At 43.4% G+C, this 22,296-nt stretch overlaps 1 protein-coding gene across 1 annotated transcript in view; it reads right to left on the reverse strand.

Moving 5' to 3' along the window:
• Window positions 1-3,662: 3,662 nt before the first annotated feature.
• The window catches only part of epha10 (EPH receptor A10), a 130,611-nt gene continuing 111,977 nt past the window's right edge, over window positions 3,663-22,296 (reverse strand). The window contains exons 7-18 of the mRNA XM_011481140.4: window positions 20,653-20,926; window positions 19,200-19,308; window positions 16,526-16,581; window positions 11,529-11,654; window positions 10,484-10,669; window positions 9,518-9,579; window positions 9,019-9,135; window positions 8,231-8,317; window positions 6,804-6,956; window positions 5,869-6,059; window positions 5,632-5,796; window positions 3,663-4,707 (exon numbers count right to left, since the gene is read on the reverse strand). Coding sequence (XP_011479442.1) covers window positions 4,593-4,707; window positions 5,632-5,796; window positions 5,869-6,059; window positions 6,804-6,956; window positions 8,231-8,317; window positions 9,019-9,135; window positions 9,518-9,579; window positions 10,484-10,669; window positions 11,529-11,654; window positions 16,526-16,581; window positions 19,200-19,308; window positions 20,653-20,926 — 1,641 coding nt within the window. The 3' untranslated portion in view covers window positions 3,663-4,592. The remainder of the gene's footprint in view (window positions 4,708-5,631; window positions 5,797-5,868; window positions 6,060-6,803; window positions 6,957-8,230; window positions 8,318-9,018; window positions 9,136-9,517; window positions 9,580-10,483; window positions 10,670-11,528; window positions 11,655-16,525; window positions 16,582-19,199; window positions 19,309-20,652; window positions 20,927-22,296) is intronic.

Here is a 22,296-nt window from a genome sequence, read left to right on the forward strand (position 1 = left end):
AAGCTTTAACTTTTAAGGATCTTTCAGAAAAACTTTATTACAGAGATTAAAAGATTTTATGCTCTTTTTTTCAAACTTGGTCTGAGAAGTTCCAGATGGAACCGTTCTGTTGGTCCGTCTGCTTTATTCATCGAAGTTGCAGACATTTAAACAAGCAGAATCCTGGAGGTTTTTGTTTCGACTCTTTTTTTTTTTTTTTTTCTTTCTTTTTGGCGGAGTCTAAATGTAGTAAACTGCCTTGAAGCTCTGCTGGATCGTTCCAGCTTCCTAGAGTTCATTCTGAGCTCCAAGGAAGTTGGGATTTGTGGCAGGAAAAGGTGGCAGCGCCGAGAGCGGACGGACTGGCAGGCGAGGAGCGGGCGCCGCGGGGACGAAGCTGTGAAAGACACAGGCAGAGATAAGCTGGACATTCCGGGATCAGGCGGCTGTGCTCCTCCCCAGGAGATCCCAGAGGAGCTGAAAAGCCTTTAGCTGCTTCATCTCCCTCCTCTTCCTCCTCCAAACGGCTGAGCGCCTTCGTCCTCTCAGGTCCTCCTCCTTGTTTACTCTGGTTCCTGCATAATGCAGGGATTAACGCCTCAAAGCCGCTTTGAGGCGCGGCGTGCGTCTGTGACGCGGAGGAACTTTCTCCTTCACACTGATTTGCAGGAGGACCGACTCCCCTTTCTGCTGCTTTCATCTCAGCAGGAGGAGGGGGGGCTCTGCTGGGAGTCCCAGTCGTTGGCTCCTCCACCTCCTCTGTGCTCCTGGAGTTCATCAAACATCCACCTGTGTTTCCATAAAGCTAAAACCTTTATTAGGGTTCCTCCTTCCAGCGATATAAATGTAGGCGGAGGCGCTGCTGAACCTCAGTTCACGGATGTCTGTCCACCTCCACCGTCATGGAAGACTGGAACTCCAGCGTGAGGATCAGCAGGAGGTCCAGACCTGGACCCAGTTCCCGTCCAGTTGGTTCGTTCCTGCTGGACGGTGCTGCTACGTCCACACAGCCGTGTGACGCCGTTCTAGAAGGAACCTTCAGCCCAGAGTGTTCACACTGCACTAGCAGGGAGGGGCTTCTTCTTTTCCTACTGTTTACCAGTGTTGCTATTTCGTTTATCGCGATTATTTAATTACAAACAAATTAGCGTGTTTTTTTTAATTGCATTAATCTCGTTTTGAATTTATAAAACAGTTTTTATGCGTTTAATTCGATCACTCTGGACCTGACGTTTAGTTCTTGCTTCCCCCCCTAATTGTTCTCCCTGGTGATGTAAAGGTTGTTATATTAGGAAAACTTTGGATCTTTTTTTCCAAATTTAAATAAAAAATACTTCAAAATCAAACTTTTTACAGTAATTTTTAGGTTAGATTAAAAATAGAATAAATAATTCCCATGAACAAATCACACAGCAGCACTTCTGTTTTCCAGCGCCACCTACAGGCAGAAGAGGTTTGGTGTCAAATGTCAAAGCCGTCCAAATCTTTTGAAGCTCTATTCTGATGTGGAAAGATTTGGGATCATTTCATTCTGCAATTATTCATTTCTCCTTCATGATTCATTTTGAAACGGTTGGCACTTGCGTGATCCATACATCACAATCTGAGCCCCTGATTGGTCAAAGTCAGGCGTTTTGTGCTCGCCATAGAAACTCGTCCGCGTGAACGCCAGAGTCTTGAGCGCAGAAGCCTGAACCAGCAGCTACTTCCTGTTTGGAACGCGAGGGGGGAGGGTTTCGCTTAGGCCACTTGTCTTATACTGTAAATGGAACCCCCCCCCCCCCCCCCCAATGCTTTTAGCAGGTGAGACCACCCCCCCCCCCCCACTTCAGAGGAGGCCAGTGTGCATGCAGATGAGTGGCGTGGGCGTGCGAGCGCGATCGCCGGCAGGGTCAGCGCCCGTGTGAAGAGGGCGTCCATACACAATGAGATCTTTTTATTTTTCTCATAATGCCGCGGCGCCGATCCACAGCCTCTATATTACCGTCTTATTGGACTGGAGCCGCACACTTAATGAGTTTCATCTCCGAGCGGCAAGCCGTGCACCGCCCACGCAGCCAAACACCACCTCCTCCAGCTGCAGCCCGGCGCCGCTTCATCTGGAGCTTCGGCAGAGACGAGTCCAGGTTCTGGAGGTGTCCGGATCTGACCCCGAGGAGGAGAGAGGAGAATCCTGAAGGGAGAAACGGTTCATGAACTCAGGTTTTTAAGCAAACGTTTCCCCATTTATGCCTGTAGGTTTCCTAATTCTCTATAAACATGTCTGTCTGTTGAAGCTGATGCCAGAGGAAGTGCGTGGAGGTTCAGTCATCCCAACAATCCTTCAGAAACCCAAACATTCGGAACCGAAAAACATTGTAAAAATAACGAATTTAAATGTCCAGAAATCCTAAATCTGTCATTGATGTTGATGGCTCTGAAATGCAAAAGTAGCCGAAAAAACTAAATAGCTACAAATATAATTAAAAAAAGGGAATTTGTAGTTTCTAAATGACTTAAAGTAACACAGTAGAAAAAAAAAGCTTTTATTCTGTGATGGAAACAGTTTTCTGTTTATGATCTTGTGGCTTTTTTCTGATGATGGACATTCATAGAGACAGTTAAGAGTATCCCTTTTTTAAATCATTGTGAATCAGGAGAAGGTGAAAATAGTGGGGGGAAAAAATGTATTTGTGACGTAAAAAACACGCCGGGCTCCTGGCTCCGCCCCATTCTGATGCATCCCGGCCAGAACGGTTGAAGTTAGCAGAATCCTGGTCACAGAACCAATGTCCGCCTCCAAGCACGTCAACAAGAGGCAAAGACACTTGATTGGACAGAATCTAGACCAATCAGGAAGAACCCTCTTGTCTGTGATTGGCTGCTTGGTAGCTCATGTTTCACTGTTCCATTCAGAATCCAGAATGGAATTTAAAAAAAGGGAGAAAGCAGGATTCAAGACTCATCTAAACACAGATGTGTCGGAAACACAAAAGAAAAAGATTTTGAAAGCAAACTTTTCATCTGCTACTTGGAAAGTTTTGCTTTAGAAACGGAATATTTTGTTTACAATTTAGGCATAAATCGCTTCGTGTTCATGGTGATACCATTTTGTCCGCTAACGGGGGTTTTGCTCATCTTCTTCTCCTCTGCTTCTTATTCTTTGATTTTCCTGCCATTTTGGTGCTTGTTCCGTTCCAGTCCTCTCGACCAGAACCGGGTCACAGCAGTCACCCCAACCCGATTCTGCTGGACTTTAGATACTTCAAAATAAACAAAACTTTATTCAATCAGTGCAATTCATTTCTGTAAAAATTATTTTCTGGGATTTGCGATTTGAAACTTACATTTTTTTATTTTTGTGGACATCAGCAGCAATTTAAAAATGTTGCAGTACCTCAAACCTATTGTTTTTACTGATTTTCTATCCATTTCTGTGACTCTGGTTGCTGAAACCGAAACTCACTTTACTTTGCCCCACCCACTTGACCATAGACCATTCAGAAGGTTGTTGAGGTGGGCGGAGCTGACGTGGCCGTCCTGATCCTAGCTGGATTTTCCTGTTCCACGTCTCTGTGATTGACGTCTGCGGTGGCGATCCACACCTGAGGAGTGCTGCCCTAAAAGTGACACAACACTGACCCCTAGTGGTCTGAAGCTGCAGGAGAAATCGGACTTGTGTTAATAATTCAGCCGCAGACACCTTTCCTCGGATTGAAGATTTTTTACTAACACGTTTCAGTATTGCAACTGGAATCCTTTCTCTTTCTAACAGGTAAAAATCATCCAAACTAACTAAACAAAGAAAGAAGCTCAAGCTTCAAATCCCACACTGGACCTGAATTTAAACCAATGAGAGCGTCACACGGCCGGCAGATGGAACCACTGCTCTCCCAACAAATTAGAAAAATAGACTTTTATATGTACAATATTAAACATGAGTCACCATGACGACAGCAGTTCCATGACAGAGGGATCCGATGTGCCGATGCTCCGCCCACAAACATGTGAACTGCACCTTAAACTCATAAATAAGAAACTAGCATCCGTAAACACCGAACCGGACAGAAACAAAGCAGCCTGTCAACAGAAATAAATAAGAATTCATATTTACAAAGCAGGAGGTTTTCTGAGGGGGCGGGGCCTCACCTCTGTACAGAGCTGAAGGTGAGGCCCACAGGCCAGAGGGAGAACGAGAAAAAAGACCCAGAGAGAATCCGAGGTGGAGCAGAACCGGCTCCGGAAAACAGAACACGTGTCCACAGGGTGGTCTTGAAGCTCCGCCCACCTCTGCTGCAAATCCGTCGTCATGTGCGGCTCTAAGCGCCTCCTGTCCGTCACGCGGTCTGTGCAGGGACGCTCAAGCCAGGTTGCGATCCAGAATCAGACAGCTGAGGCTGTCTCCGGAGGTCAAAGTGCACGTGAATCGCAAAAAGTCACGTAATCAACACTCCTCGGCTCTGGGCTCGGACGCAGGCGCGTCGCTGGAAAAAGGAAGAATGAAGGAACGAAGACGAGAAGGAAGGAGGAGTGTCGTCGGCTGGAAGAGCTCGCTTCTCATCTCCTCATCTCCTTGCACAGGTGTGCAGCAGCAGCAGCATGAAGCCTTGTGGGGGCCCTCCCCTCCACCCCGCTCAGACCTGCACGCCGCGCCCGTGCATCTGGATGACCTGAGCTCGGAGCGTCTGGATGGCGGCCAGAATGAGCTTCTGATGCTCCAGAGAGGTGATGCCGAGGCTCAACACGTCTCTGCCGACAGAGGAGGAGGAGGAGGAGGATCAGCACCGGCAGACATGTCTGCACCTTCCTCTGTCTCAAATGCAGAGAAGCTAAAAAGGAGCTAACTAAATGAGTGCTGGGATAACTCATAATGCTGAAAAAAGGCTAGTGAAATGCTTAAAATGATAAATTAGCTTAAACAACCATTAGAAGGCTAAAAAATAAGCTCAAAATATTTATGTAACTGCTAAAAATCTATCGCCATATGAATAAATCTATTAAATATAAATGTGTCTCTATATGCTATGAATGCTAAAAATGCCAAATAACCTAAAAAATAATTGTACTAAAGCTGGAAAAGAAAGCTTAAACTGCTAAAAACACTAAAAAGCTTATAAAGATTAAAAACAAGCTCAAAAAAGATCTAGACTGGAAAAACTGCTCAATTAAATTGAAAAAAACTGTCAAATGGCTGAATTAAAGGCTTAAGAAAACAAATCCTAAATATGCTAAGTTAACTTAAAAAAGTCTCTAAAAAGCTGAAAAAAAGAGCTTAAAATGCGAAATATTCTAAATTAGCTTAAAAATAATTAAAAAAGCAAAATAAGGAGCGAAAAAAGAGGTAATTATATACTAAAAATGCTAAAATAATTACTACAATAGATAATAAAAAGTTTTAAAAAGAAGAAACAGCTTATTAAATGCTAAAAATGCTAAATTAGCTTAAAATAACTGTAAAAAAGGGTGAAAAAGAAGCTAAATGATGATAAAATGTGCCAAAAACAATACAAAACCAAACATTATTTAGATTTAGTACAAACAGTGATGTAAATGTTAAAAATTAGTACGTTTGGATGCTAAAACGAAAAGTTCAGGGGATTTTATTTTGCTGAGTCACTGAAAGGGGACTGTTCCTCCGGTCCGGGCTCATCATAAACAAAGGTGGAGACTCACTGCACGGTCATCCGAGCCACAGACTCCAGGTAGCAGTATCCCGCCGCAGTGAAGTTGTCCTTGTACCGGCCCATGTCCACGGCGTCCAGCCACTCCCCCACCGAGCTGAAGGCCGGGAAGGTGGGGAGGGGCCGCTCGGCCAGCGTGATGGAGGAGCTCAGAGTCCTACGGGAACACCGCCTTTGTCAGGGGAAAGGTGGACGCGGGGCAGACGTCACCCCACCCGTTTGCACAAACCTGCGAGCCAGGGTGGAGGAGCCCACGCCGTCCGGCGAGCGGATGCTCTTGCTAAGGGCGGAGTGGATCTGGCTGAAGCTGGGTCGCTCCGCCCTCTCCTTCTGCCAGCAGTCCAGCATCAGCTGGTGGAGATGTGGAGGACAGTTGAGCGGAGCGGGCAGCCGGAAGCCGTCCTCTATGGCCTTGATCACCTGGAAACCCAGAAAGACGTTTTTTTTTACCTCATGCATAGATGCATGTACATTCATATATGTGTGTGTTTCTGAATGACTAATAACGTGTTTTATTATTTTGTGGGGACAAATTATTATTATTATTTTACCCATGTCAGGTCACAGAGTTTGTGAGTGCGTATGTGTAAAAACCAAAAACACTTGTGTGTTTGTGTGCTTTCTGAAGACCTGACAAATATTTTGGTAGCCAGAAACGTGCAAAAACGTTTTACGTTTTCTACAGATGTAAAAAGTATTTTCACATTTCAATGTCATTTTAAAACCACACACTCCCAGAGAAAAGGGAAAGGAAAGTGGAGGCAAAAATCACAAAAATGACATCTGTCAGCCAAATTCTATTTTTTTTTAAACAGACTCACAGTCACCACCACCCCTCCCCCTCTCACCACCCCTCCCCCGCTCTTTAAGCTTCTATCTAAGTAAAGAGCATTCATGAAATGCTTCTCGGCATTTGACATTTTCCATTTAATCAGTGACGGTACGAAAAGGCCATGCGGGATCACAGGTGGACAGGCCGACCAACAATCCTGTTACCATATCATGTTTCAATTTAAAGTGGAATTCATTTCCAGCCGCTCAACAAGCTCAACCTCCGACCTCGCAACTCACAAAGTTTGATAATCCGACTTGGGAAATGTTCCCTGCTTCACGAAAGGCCACTGTGAGGAGAGGACTGGTCTGATAGGAGGAACAGGGACTCACATCCTGGTTGCCCATGTCCCAGTACGGCCTCTCTCCGTAGGACATGACCTCCCACATGACGATGCCGAAGCTCCACACGTCGGAGGCCGAGGAGAAGCGGTGGTACTGGATGGCCTCTGGAGCGGTCCACAGCACAACGCTCTTCCCTCCATGCTGTGGAGGGGCAGAGGGAGAGGAGGTTCAAGCTGTGTCCAAAAAGAGCTTTAAGATTCTTCGATCAAACAAAAAAACGACGACAAAATGTTAAATCAGGATTTACAAAAAATAAATAAAATCCAGCTACGAAATGATTAAAACGTTCAAATTATGTAACACCTCAAAAGCACCTTTGGGCATTTATTGAGAATGTAAAAAAAAAATCATTTTCTTGCAATAAAAATCATACTGAGATTTTCTAAAACGTCGTGACCTCTCCTTTTTACTTTTTCAGAAGAACTTAAAGAATATCTTCCACTTAGATTTTTCTGTTTTTGTCAAGCTCTAATCCTGCATTCACATTGGATGCGCCTCAGGTGTCAAGTTTCAATGTTAAGTCGATGTACTGACGCGATCTGAGGTCCTGCGACACAATTTGGTCATCGGGCCCGGCGTAGCGGCGTCCTGAATTTCCATCCATTTTCTTAACTCATTGGGGCGGCGGGTTGCCGGAGACTGCCCTGGTTACTGTTGGGCGAAGGCGGGATGCATCCCGGACAGGTCGCCAGCCTGTCATAGAGCCCATGGAGCTGGGGAGATCGAGCCAGCTACTCCAGCCGGCCGCTTGATGTGATCTCCGCTGCCATGCGGAGCTCGCTATGCTGGCCCAACGGTGGTTGGCTGCCTGGTAGACGGAGAGCCGCCACGGGTGTTGCGATGCGGGTGCGATTGCTTCAGCCCAATGAGCTCATGATGTTTATCTTATTTTCATCGAGACAATAAAATAAAAGATCCTCCAGTTATATCGGTATTTTTCCTCTCTCGGGTTAATGCTCAAACGGGGCCACAGACAGACAGAGTAACGTTTACATCGGCCATCATCCAGGCGGGAAGTTCACTGGAAGAGACTCTGAGGGATCTGGTGAACCCAGACACGGCGGCGTGCTTGCCGGCGCCTCTGTAGAGCTCTCCAAAACATATAAACCCAAGCTATTTGCTCAACATCATCCATGTTTTCCATGATGTGGCAACGAATGAAGTACAGAAAAATGTTGGTGGATATTCTGCGGCTGGTACGTCGTGGCGTTGAGCTGTAAATTTGAAGTGCATCAACAGAGAGGCAATTTTGACGCGCGGATTCCGTCCGGTGTGAATGCAACATATGATAATCTTTCAACTGCTACCTTCAGGAATAAACTGAATAGTCACTTTGAACCATTTTTCAAAGCATGCACTGGATCTAGAAAACCCAGAGATGTCATAGATTCGAACAACTTTCCAGGTTTTCTCACCAGTGTGGAGTAGATGGCCTCAATCTTGTCCTCCTGAAGAGGCCTGAAGCCCGACACTTTGCAGCTCAGGTTGGAGTTCACCAGCACCTGGGAAGAGGAGGCAAACAGATGAGCTCAAAGTAGGAGAAAGAGATGAAGATATTACAGAAAAACAGTGCACTCATAAAGAGGTGTCTTTCAAAAAACAAATTCAGCTAAATGTCACTGATTTTATTTCAGTTTAATGATCATAAATTTCCTTCTTGGCTTGGACAAAGCAGCTTCAGTGTAAAAGCTAAAAGTATATGTTTTGGAATCCTTCTGCCTTTTTTGTGTTAGTCCTTCTATTTCTTTAAAATCAAGCAGAGGCAAAATTATTTATCTTTTAAAATGTTTGACATAATTTACATTTTATGGGTGGAGGAATGAAAAAGTTCAGGAATGTGGTTGGAGGTTAAAGTTAGCTGAGAAAAAGTGGAACACAGAGAAAGATGTAGCACAAGGTGGAGGTTGGGGTGCACCAAGGATCAGTTTTGAGACTCTTCTTGTTTTCAGTAGTGATGCACAAATTGACAAATGAGCTCAGACTGGAATCTAGGCGGATCATCATGTTTGCAGATGACATGGTGATCTCTAATAAGAACGCTTTTATTTTGTTAGCTGTCACAAATTGTAAATAAACTATTTGTATGGACACAAACAGGAAGTTGGTGTTTCTACAGTCTCAATGCAAAAGCATTATGGTAGACCATTATGGCGTATATCCCGCCAGAGATGGCGGGATATACGCCAGCCACACTCAGCCTCACCTTGTGAGCAGCGAGCCGTTTGTGCACAAAGCCCATCTCAGTGAGGTACTTCATGCCGGACGCAACCCCTGTTAGCATGTCCATCAGCTGCATGACACTCAGCTGGCCTTCGTGTTTCTGCAGAGAGAGGACGGCAGCGGATGGTGTGATGGCGATGTCAAAGGAAGACAAACATTTGCTTCGGCTGGTATTCTTTCAAGTGTTCGGTGTGTAAAAGCAAAGTAACCATTAGCTCCCATCATTATGAACCGAGGCTGTTCAGAGAAAGCAGGGAAGCTCAAAACCTTCCTTTAGCTGTTAATTATGTGACATCTTCCTTATTACTGCAACTGCTGCTGCCCTCAGACTGTGCACTAATTACAGCAAATTTAGGCTTTTTTGCCACCGAAAATTGTGCTTATGGAAAAGCCAAGATAATTATGAGCTTTCGCTTTCTTCCATAATGAGCAAACAGATCTCTGCACACATTCCCAATGAGCGCATTGTCACACAGCCTCACCCTGAGGAAGGAATCCAGGGCTCCGTTGGACATGCTCTCCATGATGATCATCATTGTGTTGCCTGCAGAGACGCAGAAGAAGAGAGACGTGAAAACAATCATGATGGTGAAGAACAACACACCGCTGCAAGTGTTTTCTTTCTTTATGGCCGGCAGTAGTCCTGGACTGCAAAGACTGTGGTGTTGACTTTTAGCGCCATTAGCTTGGTGAGCTTGAACATGTGGCGTTCCCCTGCTTACACATTTTGTACCAAAATATTGAGAACATTGAATAGATGAATCCCTGGCTCATGCTGAAGAAAACGATACAACACACGTCACGGACGTATGAGGAATGTGAGCGTGATTAACAAAAAAACCTCTGTTGAAAAAAGGAATTTCAAAAATTTACTTTTGCCAATTCTTCTAAAAATTACATGGACATGTTTGACACTCCCAGACGAACAAAAATGAAACGGTTGCTATAGAAACAAAACCAACCTTTTTGAAAAAAAAACAGCTTTTTTTTAATGAATTTGTCACACACAGCTCTGTCGTCCAGGGTGGCTGGGGAAGAGGGGGAGAATAAGTCCCACGAAGAAGCCGCTCAGCCTTTGAGGCTGGGTCAAAGGGGGCGGCGGGAGTGGGGGCCGGTTGTGCCTGCAAGTCGTACAACCTGCAATCCAATTCTGATTTTCTCAGATTCAAAGTAACAAACATCTGATTGGAAATTGAGTTATCTTCAAGGTTTCAAGCCACACAAAACTCAACTGCAAAGGCAAACTTTGGAAAAAACTCCTACATTATCTGTCGGATGGGCTTGATGTTTTTACCCGATGGAGGTGTTTAGTGTCATAGTGACCCCTATGGCTCCACAATGACTCATTGCTGCACTGTCTACTGCATCCCTGCCCACTGTCCAGGTCTCCTCCTACCAGTCTCCATCCACTTCTGGCCTTGCTGTGCCCCTCCCCTTCTTGCTCTCACCTGTGGTGATGACGCCCTCTAGCCGGATGATATTGCCGTGGTCGAATTGTCCCAGGATGGCGGCTTCGCACAGGAAGGAGCGGCGCTGTTTGTCAGAGCAGCCGGCCCTTAGAGTCTTTATGGTGACCGGCAGCTCCCTTTTACTTGGCAGCTTCAGACAGCCACGACACACCTCGCCGAAGTCACCTGGGGTGAGGGTGGGGGGGTGAGAGGGGCAAGTCAAAAGAAAAACAGCACAAATGAATTCATGGAGACAGACAGAAAATGCTGGAGATGCTGCAGCTAAACCTGAGCGGAAAGAAATACAAAAACATACAAACATAGTTTCTGTTAGCCACGTTTGCCTATTTACAATACTTAGCATAGCATCTACAGGATTATTGATGATTGGACAATGTCTTTTTAGCGGTCTTTCACCTTTTTTTAAAGACAACTTTAAGTTATTACTTTAAATATTACATTGATTATCTCTCTTATACATTTTTTAGCCAGTTTAGCTTCAGATTTAGCACAGTTAGCATTGAATTAATCTCATTGTTCAGCTTCTTTTCAGCTCACACACACTTTCTAAAGATGCCTTGGCAGTTATTTCATATTTTCAGCACCACACCGTATTCCACACCATATTCTTCAGCTTTACCCACAAGGAGCCCGCGTGGGTTAAACAGCAGATGTCCAAGAATCAAGCCCTGAGGGACTCCACACAGCATGGTATGATGTAGTTTTAGGGCCACGGTGAGGAAAATAAATTCTGGCCCACGTGGCGAGATTAAAGTCGTCATGTCGACTTTAATCTCGTCATGACGAGAAAAAACTCGACACAAAATTTTGAGAAAAAACTCGTCTTGTCGAGATAAAAGTCGAAATAAAGTTTTAAAATTAAAGTCGCAAAAAAACTCGTAAATTTACGAGATTATTGTGGAAGTGAGCATCATGCAGAGCAGCAGATGAACGCCGTGCAGCAGCAGAGCAGACCGACTAAACTTTGTTGAACAGGTGAGCTGAATGTTTATTGATAACCTTGTGAAGCTGAAGAGAGGGGTACCTGTGTGCACGATTCTCTCTATCTTGATGCTTTGGTTGTCCAGCTCCTTGGCGAAGGCGTGCACCGCCTGCTGCAGGTCCTCGCACGTCTCCGGGTCGATGTACGTCCTCCGAGTTGGGATCTTAACTGCAACAATGGAGACGGGAAAAAAGGTTTAGAGAAAAACCACCCTGCCTCTGAATAATAAGGTTCGGTAACACAAAGAAACACAAGATCAGTGTGTGGGCACCACTCGACAATACAAAACTGAACCACATAAAGGTTCAGGAGCAACATTCGGACTTAAGTCTTTGATCCCAGCCTAAATGAAGTTTATCAGTGACGTCAGAGAATCCAAAAAGTCTCTTCATTGTCTCCAGGTTGCTTCTGAAATGACTTTTTTCATCTGAAAGCTGGAAAAAATGTTGTCATCTCTTTGCGTCTCAGATTTTCCTCTATGCCGACCTTGTAAAGGGAGAAACGTGGAGATCAAAGACGGCAGGCTCTCCAGTCTGATTCTGCAACAAAGAGGCTCTTTATGTCTTCTCTACTGGCTTCAGAATGTTATCGGAACAACACAAAGTCACACACTGACGCACAATCCTCACTCAGAAACTGGGACAAGCTTAGACGACTCTAAACTGCTGAGACGGAGAAACAGGAAGTCTCTGTCGGTTGCCGGCTTGTCTGGCCCCAAAGTTTGGAGTAAAAATAACTGCAAAGAATAATCCAAAGGAAGAAAACACTCAGAGTATAAAAAAATAAAAAAATCACTTTGGGAATTTAGATGAACTGGTTTAGAAATCACTTTTTGATCCCAAAGGAACTGCAGGATGAAATTCACTTTACAAGAAACAGACTATGACACTTTTATTAAGCCGAAATGTCAATTACTATTTGCACATAGTTACATCTTTATTTTTTAAAAACAGCATCATGAACTTTTTGTCATCTTTATTGAATTTCTTACCCTAATTATGGTCCTGATTCAGTATGAGTCAGATGTTGTTGAATTGGGTCACATTATCAATGTTTGTATCTCCCACAGCAGTGCTGGACTCCAAGGAGAAGATCGTTTTTGCAATTTTTCATTCTTGCTGGCGCTGTCAGCACAAACTCAAAAACTCACCAAAATGTTCACCCGCTTAGTGAACGTTTGACAGAGTTAACACCCCCCCCCCCCCCCACCCCAAAATGATGACATTACAGTGGGAAGAAATCATTAAAAAAAATGAATTGGGCCAAAATCTCTAATTGGACTCAAAAACGTTCAAAGTCAAGCAAGAAGAAAACATTGCAGGTGTTGGAGATGTTCTAAGGAAGTTATAAAAGTATTATGGGATGATCACAGGACCTACAGCTTGTGAAATTTGGCAATTTTACCGTGATATGAAAAAAAATACTTGTTTGAGCAATCACTCAATCAAGGTTAGGTGTACAACGACAATAGGTTTCGTTGACCTTTGACTTCGGGAAGAGGCCACCATCTTGAATTTTCCTAAATAAAATAAAAAATCCCTCTTTCATATCTAGAGATTTTGATCAATCCTCTTATAGCCGTTCTAATGGAATTGCCCCTTTAATTTTCTTTTTTGTTGTTGCTTTCTTCTACTTCTTGAAGCCAATTTGAGATCCAGATTGACTATTATTCAGCTGTTGTCAGGTCACATGACGTTTTTCCCCAGCTTTCTTGTATTTTTTGTGACACATTTCTGATGTAGAATCAGGTCACATGACCAGTGTTTTCCCCAGCTTTCTGGAACTTGAGGTCAATTTAAAATCCAGATTTATTTGAATTCAGCTGTTTTAGAGCCAGAGGTCACATCATCGGAGGTTTCTCTTAGTTGACAGTGTAGATTTCCAGTCCTACTATTGTGATTCCGCTTAATTCACCTCATCTTCTGCTTTTTTTACGATGATAAGCCAAGTAAGATCTAAAAACATCCTTTTTATATATTCAGCTTTTTCTAATTCAGACTTTTTATTTAGCTCTTTCAGCCTTTGTCGCTCACCTGAAAACAAGCAGAGGACTTTAAAACATTTTACTGCATCATCGATGGACTCTTGCTAACCAGAGGGTGAAATGAAGGATGTGAGGATGAGAGGATGGAGCCAGGACGGTTCAAGTCCCAGAAGGAATCACAGGGTCCTGGATCCAGCGGAACAAAGATGGGATTTCATTCTTTCAGTGTCTTGAACGCACATTGCCAGCCGTGTCCGGTTTGACTGTTTTGGAGTCAGTCTGGTCTGAGGATTCAGGTCATCCCCTTCACCAACATTCTGACCTTCAGATCCAGGAAGGTGTGATCAGCCCACAATGTGTGTGCGTCTGTAAAAATAGGCCAGACTGCGGTGTGGACTGCGTGCTTGTCAGCTGCTGGCGTGTCTTTGTTTGTGCAGATTTAATTCCCTGCTGCACGGCTTCGGCTCATTATTCATCAGGCATAGTGCTCCAAACCTCTCCTGAGAGTTCGGCATGCTGGGAGATTAAACCACGCAAATGGGAAAACGCACACACACACACACATCCAGGTTTTACAAAGTGTGTACGAATGCTTACCCAGGCAAACTCCGAAAACACACATTCTGCGCACAGACCAGAAGAGAAATAGCCAAACAATTCCGTTTTGTCAGAAAGATCCCACTGGGATCCGTGTGACCACAAGCATTTACAAGCTTGTTCAACACGACGCACAACATCTAACATCCTGTTTCTGACAGACCATCTCCGCTGCTGCTCCATTTACTTCTGACTCCCTCCCTTCGTCTTCCCCTCTTTATCCTTCCCTCCTCCTGATTTCAGCCGCTACGCCTAATGGAGCGAGGCGGCGTGCCCGTGTCCGTCCGTGCACGCTCGCAGAACTAGGAATTTATGCGGCGGCTTTTCACGAAGGCTCTGAAATCCTCTCACGCAGAGAAAACGCCGAACTTGGGCCCCTGGGCGCGGTGGGGAGGCTGCTCTACAGGTCGGGCTGGGGCTTGCACTCTCTGCCCCTTGCGCCCCCCTGATTTCTGGCGTTGGGGGCCGCTGTGTTGGTCCCGTCGGCCCTGCCCGGGGTGGCGGATGTGGTTGCCCGGCAGGCGGCCTTTCTCTTTCTGCCGTACTGTGCAGGTGTTGGGGGGTCCCGGTTGCTGCTGCAGTGGGGGCCTTGGTGGGGGTGGGGGGGTGGGGGGCTGGGTTCTCTCCCTCTTTTTACATTCCATCATCCACCCCAGAAGAACATAAACACTCACTCGAGCACAAGTGCTATCTCACCTTTGCACAAACAGTTTGCGTGACTGAATGAAATGTTTCACATGTGTTAGTCTGAATGCATAAGTAGGCGTGTGTGAATGTTAGTGGTAGTATGTCCATGTAGACTTGTTTGTGTGTGAACACTTTTGGAGCCAACAGGTGTGTTTGTAATGTTTGAGTGTGTACAGGCCCCGCCCATTTCCGATTTTTCATGCATTTCAACCTGTCAGTTGTGATTATAAACTCCAGCAACTTGTTGGTTTGTGACCCTTCATGATATTACCCTTGCTACTACAATCCCCTCTACTCCCCCCCTTATCTGTCATCCCTCTCTCTTCTTTTCTCCTTTTATTTTCCGTCCAGTCCAACAAATTAACATGAATAAAGTTTAGCTGAAATTACAAAAAGGGATTTATTTAAATATACATCTGGTGTATCATAAGATTCATAACCCCTGTTGAAAAAGTAAAATATGTTCAACACAAAAGGCTTTCAGCTCTCATCTGTTTGCTTAGCTGTTGGACAGGACAAGTAAAAAAAAAAAAAAAATGACACCAAGATTCTTTGAGGACCACTTAGAGGAAAAAAAAAAGACCTGTGGGGGTGGGGCTTGCATTGGTACCAACATTTGACATGTAGATGTGAATGTAACCTTTGATTATGGAAACAGATTCCATTGTTTTTTTTTACTCGCATGTCTAATTTTGCTGTTGTATTTTTTTCTTCTTGTGAAAATATTCTTAATGAACGATTTGTTCTACAATCAAACCAGCACAATCTGTGTTTCTTGCGTTCGTTGTTGTGCGGAGATGTCCATCGAGGCTTTCAGCCGACAGGTCTTTACGTTTGTAACTTTCCACGACCGTTCCACGTATGTCTAACAGACTTTTCAGGCATGTACCACTGATGTATAACTTTTAGATCACACATAACACATGATGTCAGCAAAAACTGATCAGTCCATCATTACAGTCCAATGTGTGGAAATACTTTGTATTTGCCAAAGACGTGACCGTGCTAGAATGTTTTAATGATGTTCCCTTTAGACTATTTTGATGTGGAAAAACAACAGTGGGCTGAACTTTATGAAGATAAAATGTGAATGGATTTGACATAAATTCCTGTTTACTTGTTCATTTGAACACAGATTTAATTTACACTTGATTATCTTGCAAGAAATAGAAGGAATCTGGAAAACTTCCCCTGCACTGTTCAGTACCCAGGTATTTATCTCTGAGGCACACTGGATCAGTTTCAGGTAATTAAATCAGATAATTCAAAATGAACCATAAGTCACTATAATTCGGATTGGCAACCACAAATTATGAAACGAATTGAATCATTGTAAAAATAAAAGTTACAAAATGTTGTAAAAGTTCAATTCTGACACCAAAAAACACATTAGCAGTAAAAGTGTAAGCCAGTTGCAAAAAAAAAAAAGAATAGGCATGATGTTAAACTCGCTGAAGAAAGGAAAAAAAACTAAAATGACAAACCTAGCTAGTGAAGAAAGGCTACACTGAATATTAATGATTGTTTCTAAAGAACTCTGTTAACTCAGTTTTTCGAGTTCCAACTACAGCTTTTGGACAGACCAGATTCTGATTCAGAATCTGCTGGAATTACTTAAATTAAGAGTTACGGTAGTTAAAGGAATGTCAATACTAAAGCTAAGGCTCTGCTGTAAAGGGTTCAAATTCACTGAAGGACAGGTCAAATGAATCGTTGCAGTCTGTACATCTAGTTGTTGACAAGAAGAATCTGTGGTCATCTTATTACTTACATTGGAAATAAAGTTCCTCGTCTCCCTCCTGAGATGCTTTGCTGTAGCCGCATTGTCTGTAAAAACCAAAAACGACATCAGACGTCACAGACTGAAGCAGCAGCTTCAGTCAGTCGAGAGTAAGTGTGTTGACAGAGATACTGGCACGCTTTGATGGAGATCTGCGACCAAAGCTCAAACGTGCGTCCTCATGCTCCTGCTATCTTCATGCTGTGTGCCACGGCGGGAGGCCTGATAAGGAGAGCACTCCCCGTGATCTGTCTCTCTGCTGCTTTTTAACTGAGTCAAGAGCAACACTTGGAAAACCAGATTAAAAAGTGATGGAGGCCGTTTGGCACGTTCCATCACGCTGGGTTGGATTAAAGGAAGGAGATAAAAACAAGACTAATGCTTTCAGACAGAGACTGCTGCTTCTTCTTGACCAATTACTACAAACGTGTGTACATGTGGACTACAGAGAAACTGTGGGAGTGCCACCATGTGTGATGTAAACACAGGATTTAACCATGGGGCGTACTCTGTTACCATCAAGAAACTGTTGTGAACCTCTATGCTGATGACACTGGCATTTTCCCAGACACTTCATCTGAAGCACACATACTTAAGGTATTGGTACAATCTTAGTCACATGCACCTGTACGGAGTGGGGTTGACCTGCATGGGTGCTGCAGGTTTTTAGGTTATCCGGGCCTGCGGAAGGTCGGAGATTATGAAGGTAAAACTAGCAAACAGACTGGAACACAAGTGGCTGATTTGGTGGGACCGAGTAAAGAGTTTTTGTTTTATTCCACCCAATAGTCCAACCTGCGATCCAGGCAATCAACAGGAAATTTCCCAACCTGCAGAGGTCATTAGAGGAACTGCAATATCTGTTTTTTCTAGGTTTGTATCAAATTTGCAGAACGGAGTAAGGACGGCATGCTCAGAAGAACCAACAGATCAAGCAAAAGTTTGGGCATCCAACAGATCAAGCTAAAGTTTGGGCATCACGGTTGGTTTGGACAAATCCATTTCCTCAACCTTAGCAGACCTGTATCTACATAAAGTGCTTCACACTCTTTTTTTCCCCACTGACCTCTGTTGTTTTCCTCTCATCTTTACAGGCCAGAGTAACACTGACACCATGAAATGGGCCTTGACTTCAATTTCCTGCTTCTTCTCAGTCTCCTCTCCATCTTCTGCTTTCGAGAACTCGCACAACAACTCACAGCGAAGCGTGTTGATTTGGTCGCTGAGCAGTAAACAATTGCTGCTCTGCGCAGTCAAGCCTGGACTTCCTGCAGACTGTCTGAGCAGCAACTGTGGCTCAATCAACTCTGCCAGGCTTCAGTGCTCTCTGTACCGGTCTGTTTCAGTGGATCATGAGAAGAAAACATATTTTCATGGTTTCTTCTCAAAACCACTTTTACACTAACATCGCCCTCCTGAGGGTTCTGAAGAAACTTCTGTTTTTGTATGCTTTTACATTTGTATTCAGGTTTTTTAGTATATTGACTTGACATTGATTTATTTAATGAAGCATTCTTAGTAGTAATCATTATTGTTTGGCTCATTTTTTCCTTTTAAAAAAAATTAATAAAATCCTACTTTTAATTTAGCATTTGAAGCGTGTATTAGCATCACTAGCTTAGTCTACACCCAGAATTATTTGTTGCATGTATCATTCAGTTTAACTTCTACCACTTCTAAACATAATTCAGCATCTTTTCAGCTGTTTTACAATGTCTTATAATTTATTATTTAGCGTTTAGTTAAGCATACTTTATATTTTATGTAAAAATTTATATAAAAATTATATTTTCAGCTGTTTTACTATTCACTCAATATCTTAGCAAGAATCACATCATTTAGCTCACCTAGCAAAGCTTATGCTAATATTTACTTAAATTGTTTGTATTTTTAACACCCCCCCCAAAGCTTCCTTTAACTTTCTCATAACTTTTCAGCAAATACTGTTTCGCTGCTTTACTTTTCCTTTAATTAATTTAGCTATTAGCAGAAAACTTTGCATACTTAGTAAAGCTAAGTATGCAAATTTTGCCTAATTTTAAGTTTAAAGTTTAGCGTAATTAATTAAGCATTTTTAGCAACTTTAAACTTCTTTTAACTGTCACAAAAGACACAAAGGTTAAAAAAAAAAACATGTGACTTGAACTCATTAGTGTTCAGCTAATTAAGTTGATTTAAGTTCATTCAGCAGGTAATTTAGCATTCTCCGCTAACGTAACTATTATTAGCTTAAATATTTGAGCATTTCTAGCATCCTTAAGCCTCTGTCAGGTTTGTCATAATTCTTAGCTTATGTATCAAATATGATTTCAACTAAAGTCATTCCTGTAAAGCATCTTTTCAGCTTTCTTACACTTTTCAGAGGAAATAGTCGTCTGGTGCTAGCCCTCAGTAAACTGCAGGGAAGAATCCTGATCTTATTTGTGGAATTGTTGCTGCTGTGATCGTTCCTTTTTTTGGGAGATGCAGATCTACAACCTGGGTTGAATTTAATCAGACAGCTGTGATGTCATGACCACAAATAATCAAAGAAGGCCTGACAAAGTTTCCATCATTCTGAAAGTGACAGCATATTAAAAAAGGGATTGGAGTATGATGGATGATCTTGTCATTTTTCTCTGTCTCATGCTGGACTGGGAATCAATCAGCTGTGATTCAGACATACCTTCTCCAGACGAGAAGCCCGACTCCCATGGAGAGCAGCATGATGAGGGCGGCCACAGACACGATGACAATGATCACCACCGGGCTCTGCTCGCTGGACGCCAGCGCCACTGGAAGAGGCAAAACACAGCGAGCGCTTTCAGGCACAAACACGGATCAGCGCTCAGAGAAGAACATCATGAGGGTGAAAGAACCGAGCAGCAGTGAGCTTAAAGACGGAAGAGTTCTGTTTTCTCAAGTGACCTCTTAAGAAATCATCTTCTGTCCAATTTTTAATCTTCTGCAACACTTCTTTAGAAAACAAGTCTGCTTCTTTATGCCTGGAGAACATCAGGCCAACTCTTCAGTAAAAAAAAAAGCATTTCAAACAACTTTAAACCCAACAGGTTTTCAAAGATAGATTTTTTAAACTAAAAAACCTCAAGTAACTTTTTAAAATGTACTTTTCTTCAAATATTCTCATTCAGGGATGGACTTTTTTCCAATTATATTTTTTATTGAATTCAAATATTCAAATAGTTTAATGTTTGCTGATTTATTTACTGTAAGCAACACTTTCCAGTAGGGCTGTACAAAATCGTCAACGCTATTTTTTTTGGTCATTTTAAATGATTATAACAACCACCAATCACAAAGTCATTGGGACTTTGTGGTTGGCGCTTTCTTGAACGCACCACGTGCGGTGCGTTCAAGAAAGCGCTCTACATGGTTTTATAAACGTGCATCCAGCTGATCTTGGACCTACCAGACCAGCGCCACACATTCAGGTAGTGACAGGGAGAGGATTCTTCTTCTTTTGTGTATTTACTGTTTATTAGCGCATCTACAATAGAAAGAGGCTCTGTAGCAAAGTCAAAGCGCTGCAAATCCCGCAAATCTTACTCCAGACCTTTTGTTTTGACGGCTCTGTTCCTATAAATGTCTGTCTTGGAGTCGTATTAATCCGACAGAACACAAACCGCAATTGTTGTGTCCGTCGTGATCATGTTTACAACGGCTGGTACTTTTGTGTTTTGAAGTGAACGCCACCCACTCCTCGCTACTAAAGCAAACTCCCTAAATGGTCACAGAGCTGCGTTGCTGCGATTCAGCATTAAAATGTTGAATGATCAGTGAGCGATCAATGAACGTCCGATTTTTACATAGAGCTCGCGATCAGACTCAAAAACTTGCGTGGCGACGCGTCATCATGGGCTTTCAGGACGCAGAAGCCCGAAATTTTCTCAGCCAAATTTGTCCATTTCCTTATTTCACTTTCGTTTTCATTTCAATTGAATTGTCTGGGATTCTTCTTCTAAATTGAAATATCAAAATTACAACCGAACTCATCACCACGGGAACCACACAGTCAGCGGATGTAGAAACGTACAAAACTTAAAACCAGAAAGGTTCATCTAGTTTTTGTCCTTCATGTTTGAGGAAGAGGAGCAGCAGATTGAGGTACAGTTACTCACACTCTCCAAGTGTCTGCAGCTCCAGCGGGGCGCTGTAAGCTCCAAAGTCAATGGCTGGTGGGGTTGAGGAGGCTGACGACGAAGGTGAAGAGGCAGGGGAAGAAATGGAGGAAGAAGAGGCGGACAGTGCAGAGGAAGACAAGGGCAAGGAGGGGGTCTGAGTAGTCCAGAATGGGCGAATGAGGAAGACATATGTGGTTCCGGGCTTAAGGTTGTTGACGCTGATCCGAGTGGTGGCGGTCTTCATGGTGGAGTAACTCTGATCTTTCTGCTCCTGGAGGAGGAAGAGGAGGAAGCAGAGAGTTTTACCGGAACAGTCCTGTAAACGAGGTCACAGGTTTCCTCTCCTGCTGGAGTTCAACATCAAGAGTGATGGAACAAACCGCCAATGAGGCAAGTTGCTCCACCTGGGTGACGAAGGAGGGAATAGGCCGAATAAAAGTGAGCGACAGAGATGAAGATGATGTGAGGGTTTAATAAGCGTCTCCTGTGGAGAAAGCTAACGTGCAGAGTCACACACGAGAGGTGGACTGCAGGGAAACCCTGCGGCGGCACTCAGACTCCAGCTAACATTCAGCTGTGAGCAAACTATTTATTATTAAACAGTAATGTCAGGAAAGTACTTTCTTCCTGTTTTATTCCAGGACTGAATCGTATTTTTCACTTCCAAGTAAAAAAAACAAAAACACTGCTTCACATCTGTCTAAAACTCCAATACTGATATAAAAGTTTGTTTAAAATTCTTGACTTATAACATGAAACCTTGAAAAAAAAAAAAACATCTAAAATATAATATTTGCCCGGACTCAGCTTATCTCACCAAGTGGTTTCTTTTTCGACTTAACTTTAAAATAGTTTGTATGATTATTGTAACCCTTGTGCTGTCTTATGGGCTCCAGTTGACCCCACTCCCAATGTTAAAGTGCCTTGGATAGCATAAGGGATAATGTCAAAATGTTGCAAATTCAGCTAAAAACAAACGTGCACCGTGCAGCCAAAACAAAAGTTTTACGGTGGCGCAGTGGTTAGCGCTCTTGCCTCACAGCAAGAAGGCCCCCGGTTCAAGTCCCGGCTGGGGGACATGAAAAACAGAACATCAGTGGGGGACCTTTCTGTGTGGAGTTTGCATGTTCTCCCCGTGCATGCGTGGGTTCTCTCCGGGGTCTCCGGCTTCCTCCCACCATCCAAAAACATGCTTCATAGGTTAATTGGCAACTCTAAATTGACCATAGGTGTGAGTTCGGGAGTGAATGGGTGTGTGTGTGAGTGAGGACATTCTACCCTGCAACAAACTGGCGACTTGTTCAGGGTGTTCCCCCTGCCTTCGCCCACAAGTGGCCGGGATAGGCTCCGGCAGCCCCCGTGACCCCGAAAGGGATAAAACGGTTAAGAAAATGAATGAATGAATGAATAACAAACGTTTTTGAGGTTGTTTCTGTTTATTTTGATCACTGACGTTCAAGCTTTTTGTTACCGAGAAAGACAAACGTAAAAGAAATGTCATCATTGTCAGCTTGTGAAAGAAACTTTTTTTATTGACATCCTGCTAAAAATAATTGTGTTTTTGGTTTTTGGAAAAGCTGAAATTATGCTGAACAATGTAAAAACTTTGAAAGAAGTTAAAAAATTCAGTTTTCGGTCCAC

This window comes from Oryzias latipes, chromosome 11, assembly GCF_053564925.1.
Source record: "Oryzias latipes strain Hd-rR chromosome 11, Olatipes_Hd-rR_3.1".
Lineage (NCBI taxonomy): Eukaryota > Metazoa > Chordata > Actinopteri > Beloniformes > Adrianichthyidae > Oryzias > Oryzias latipes.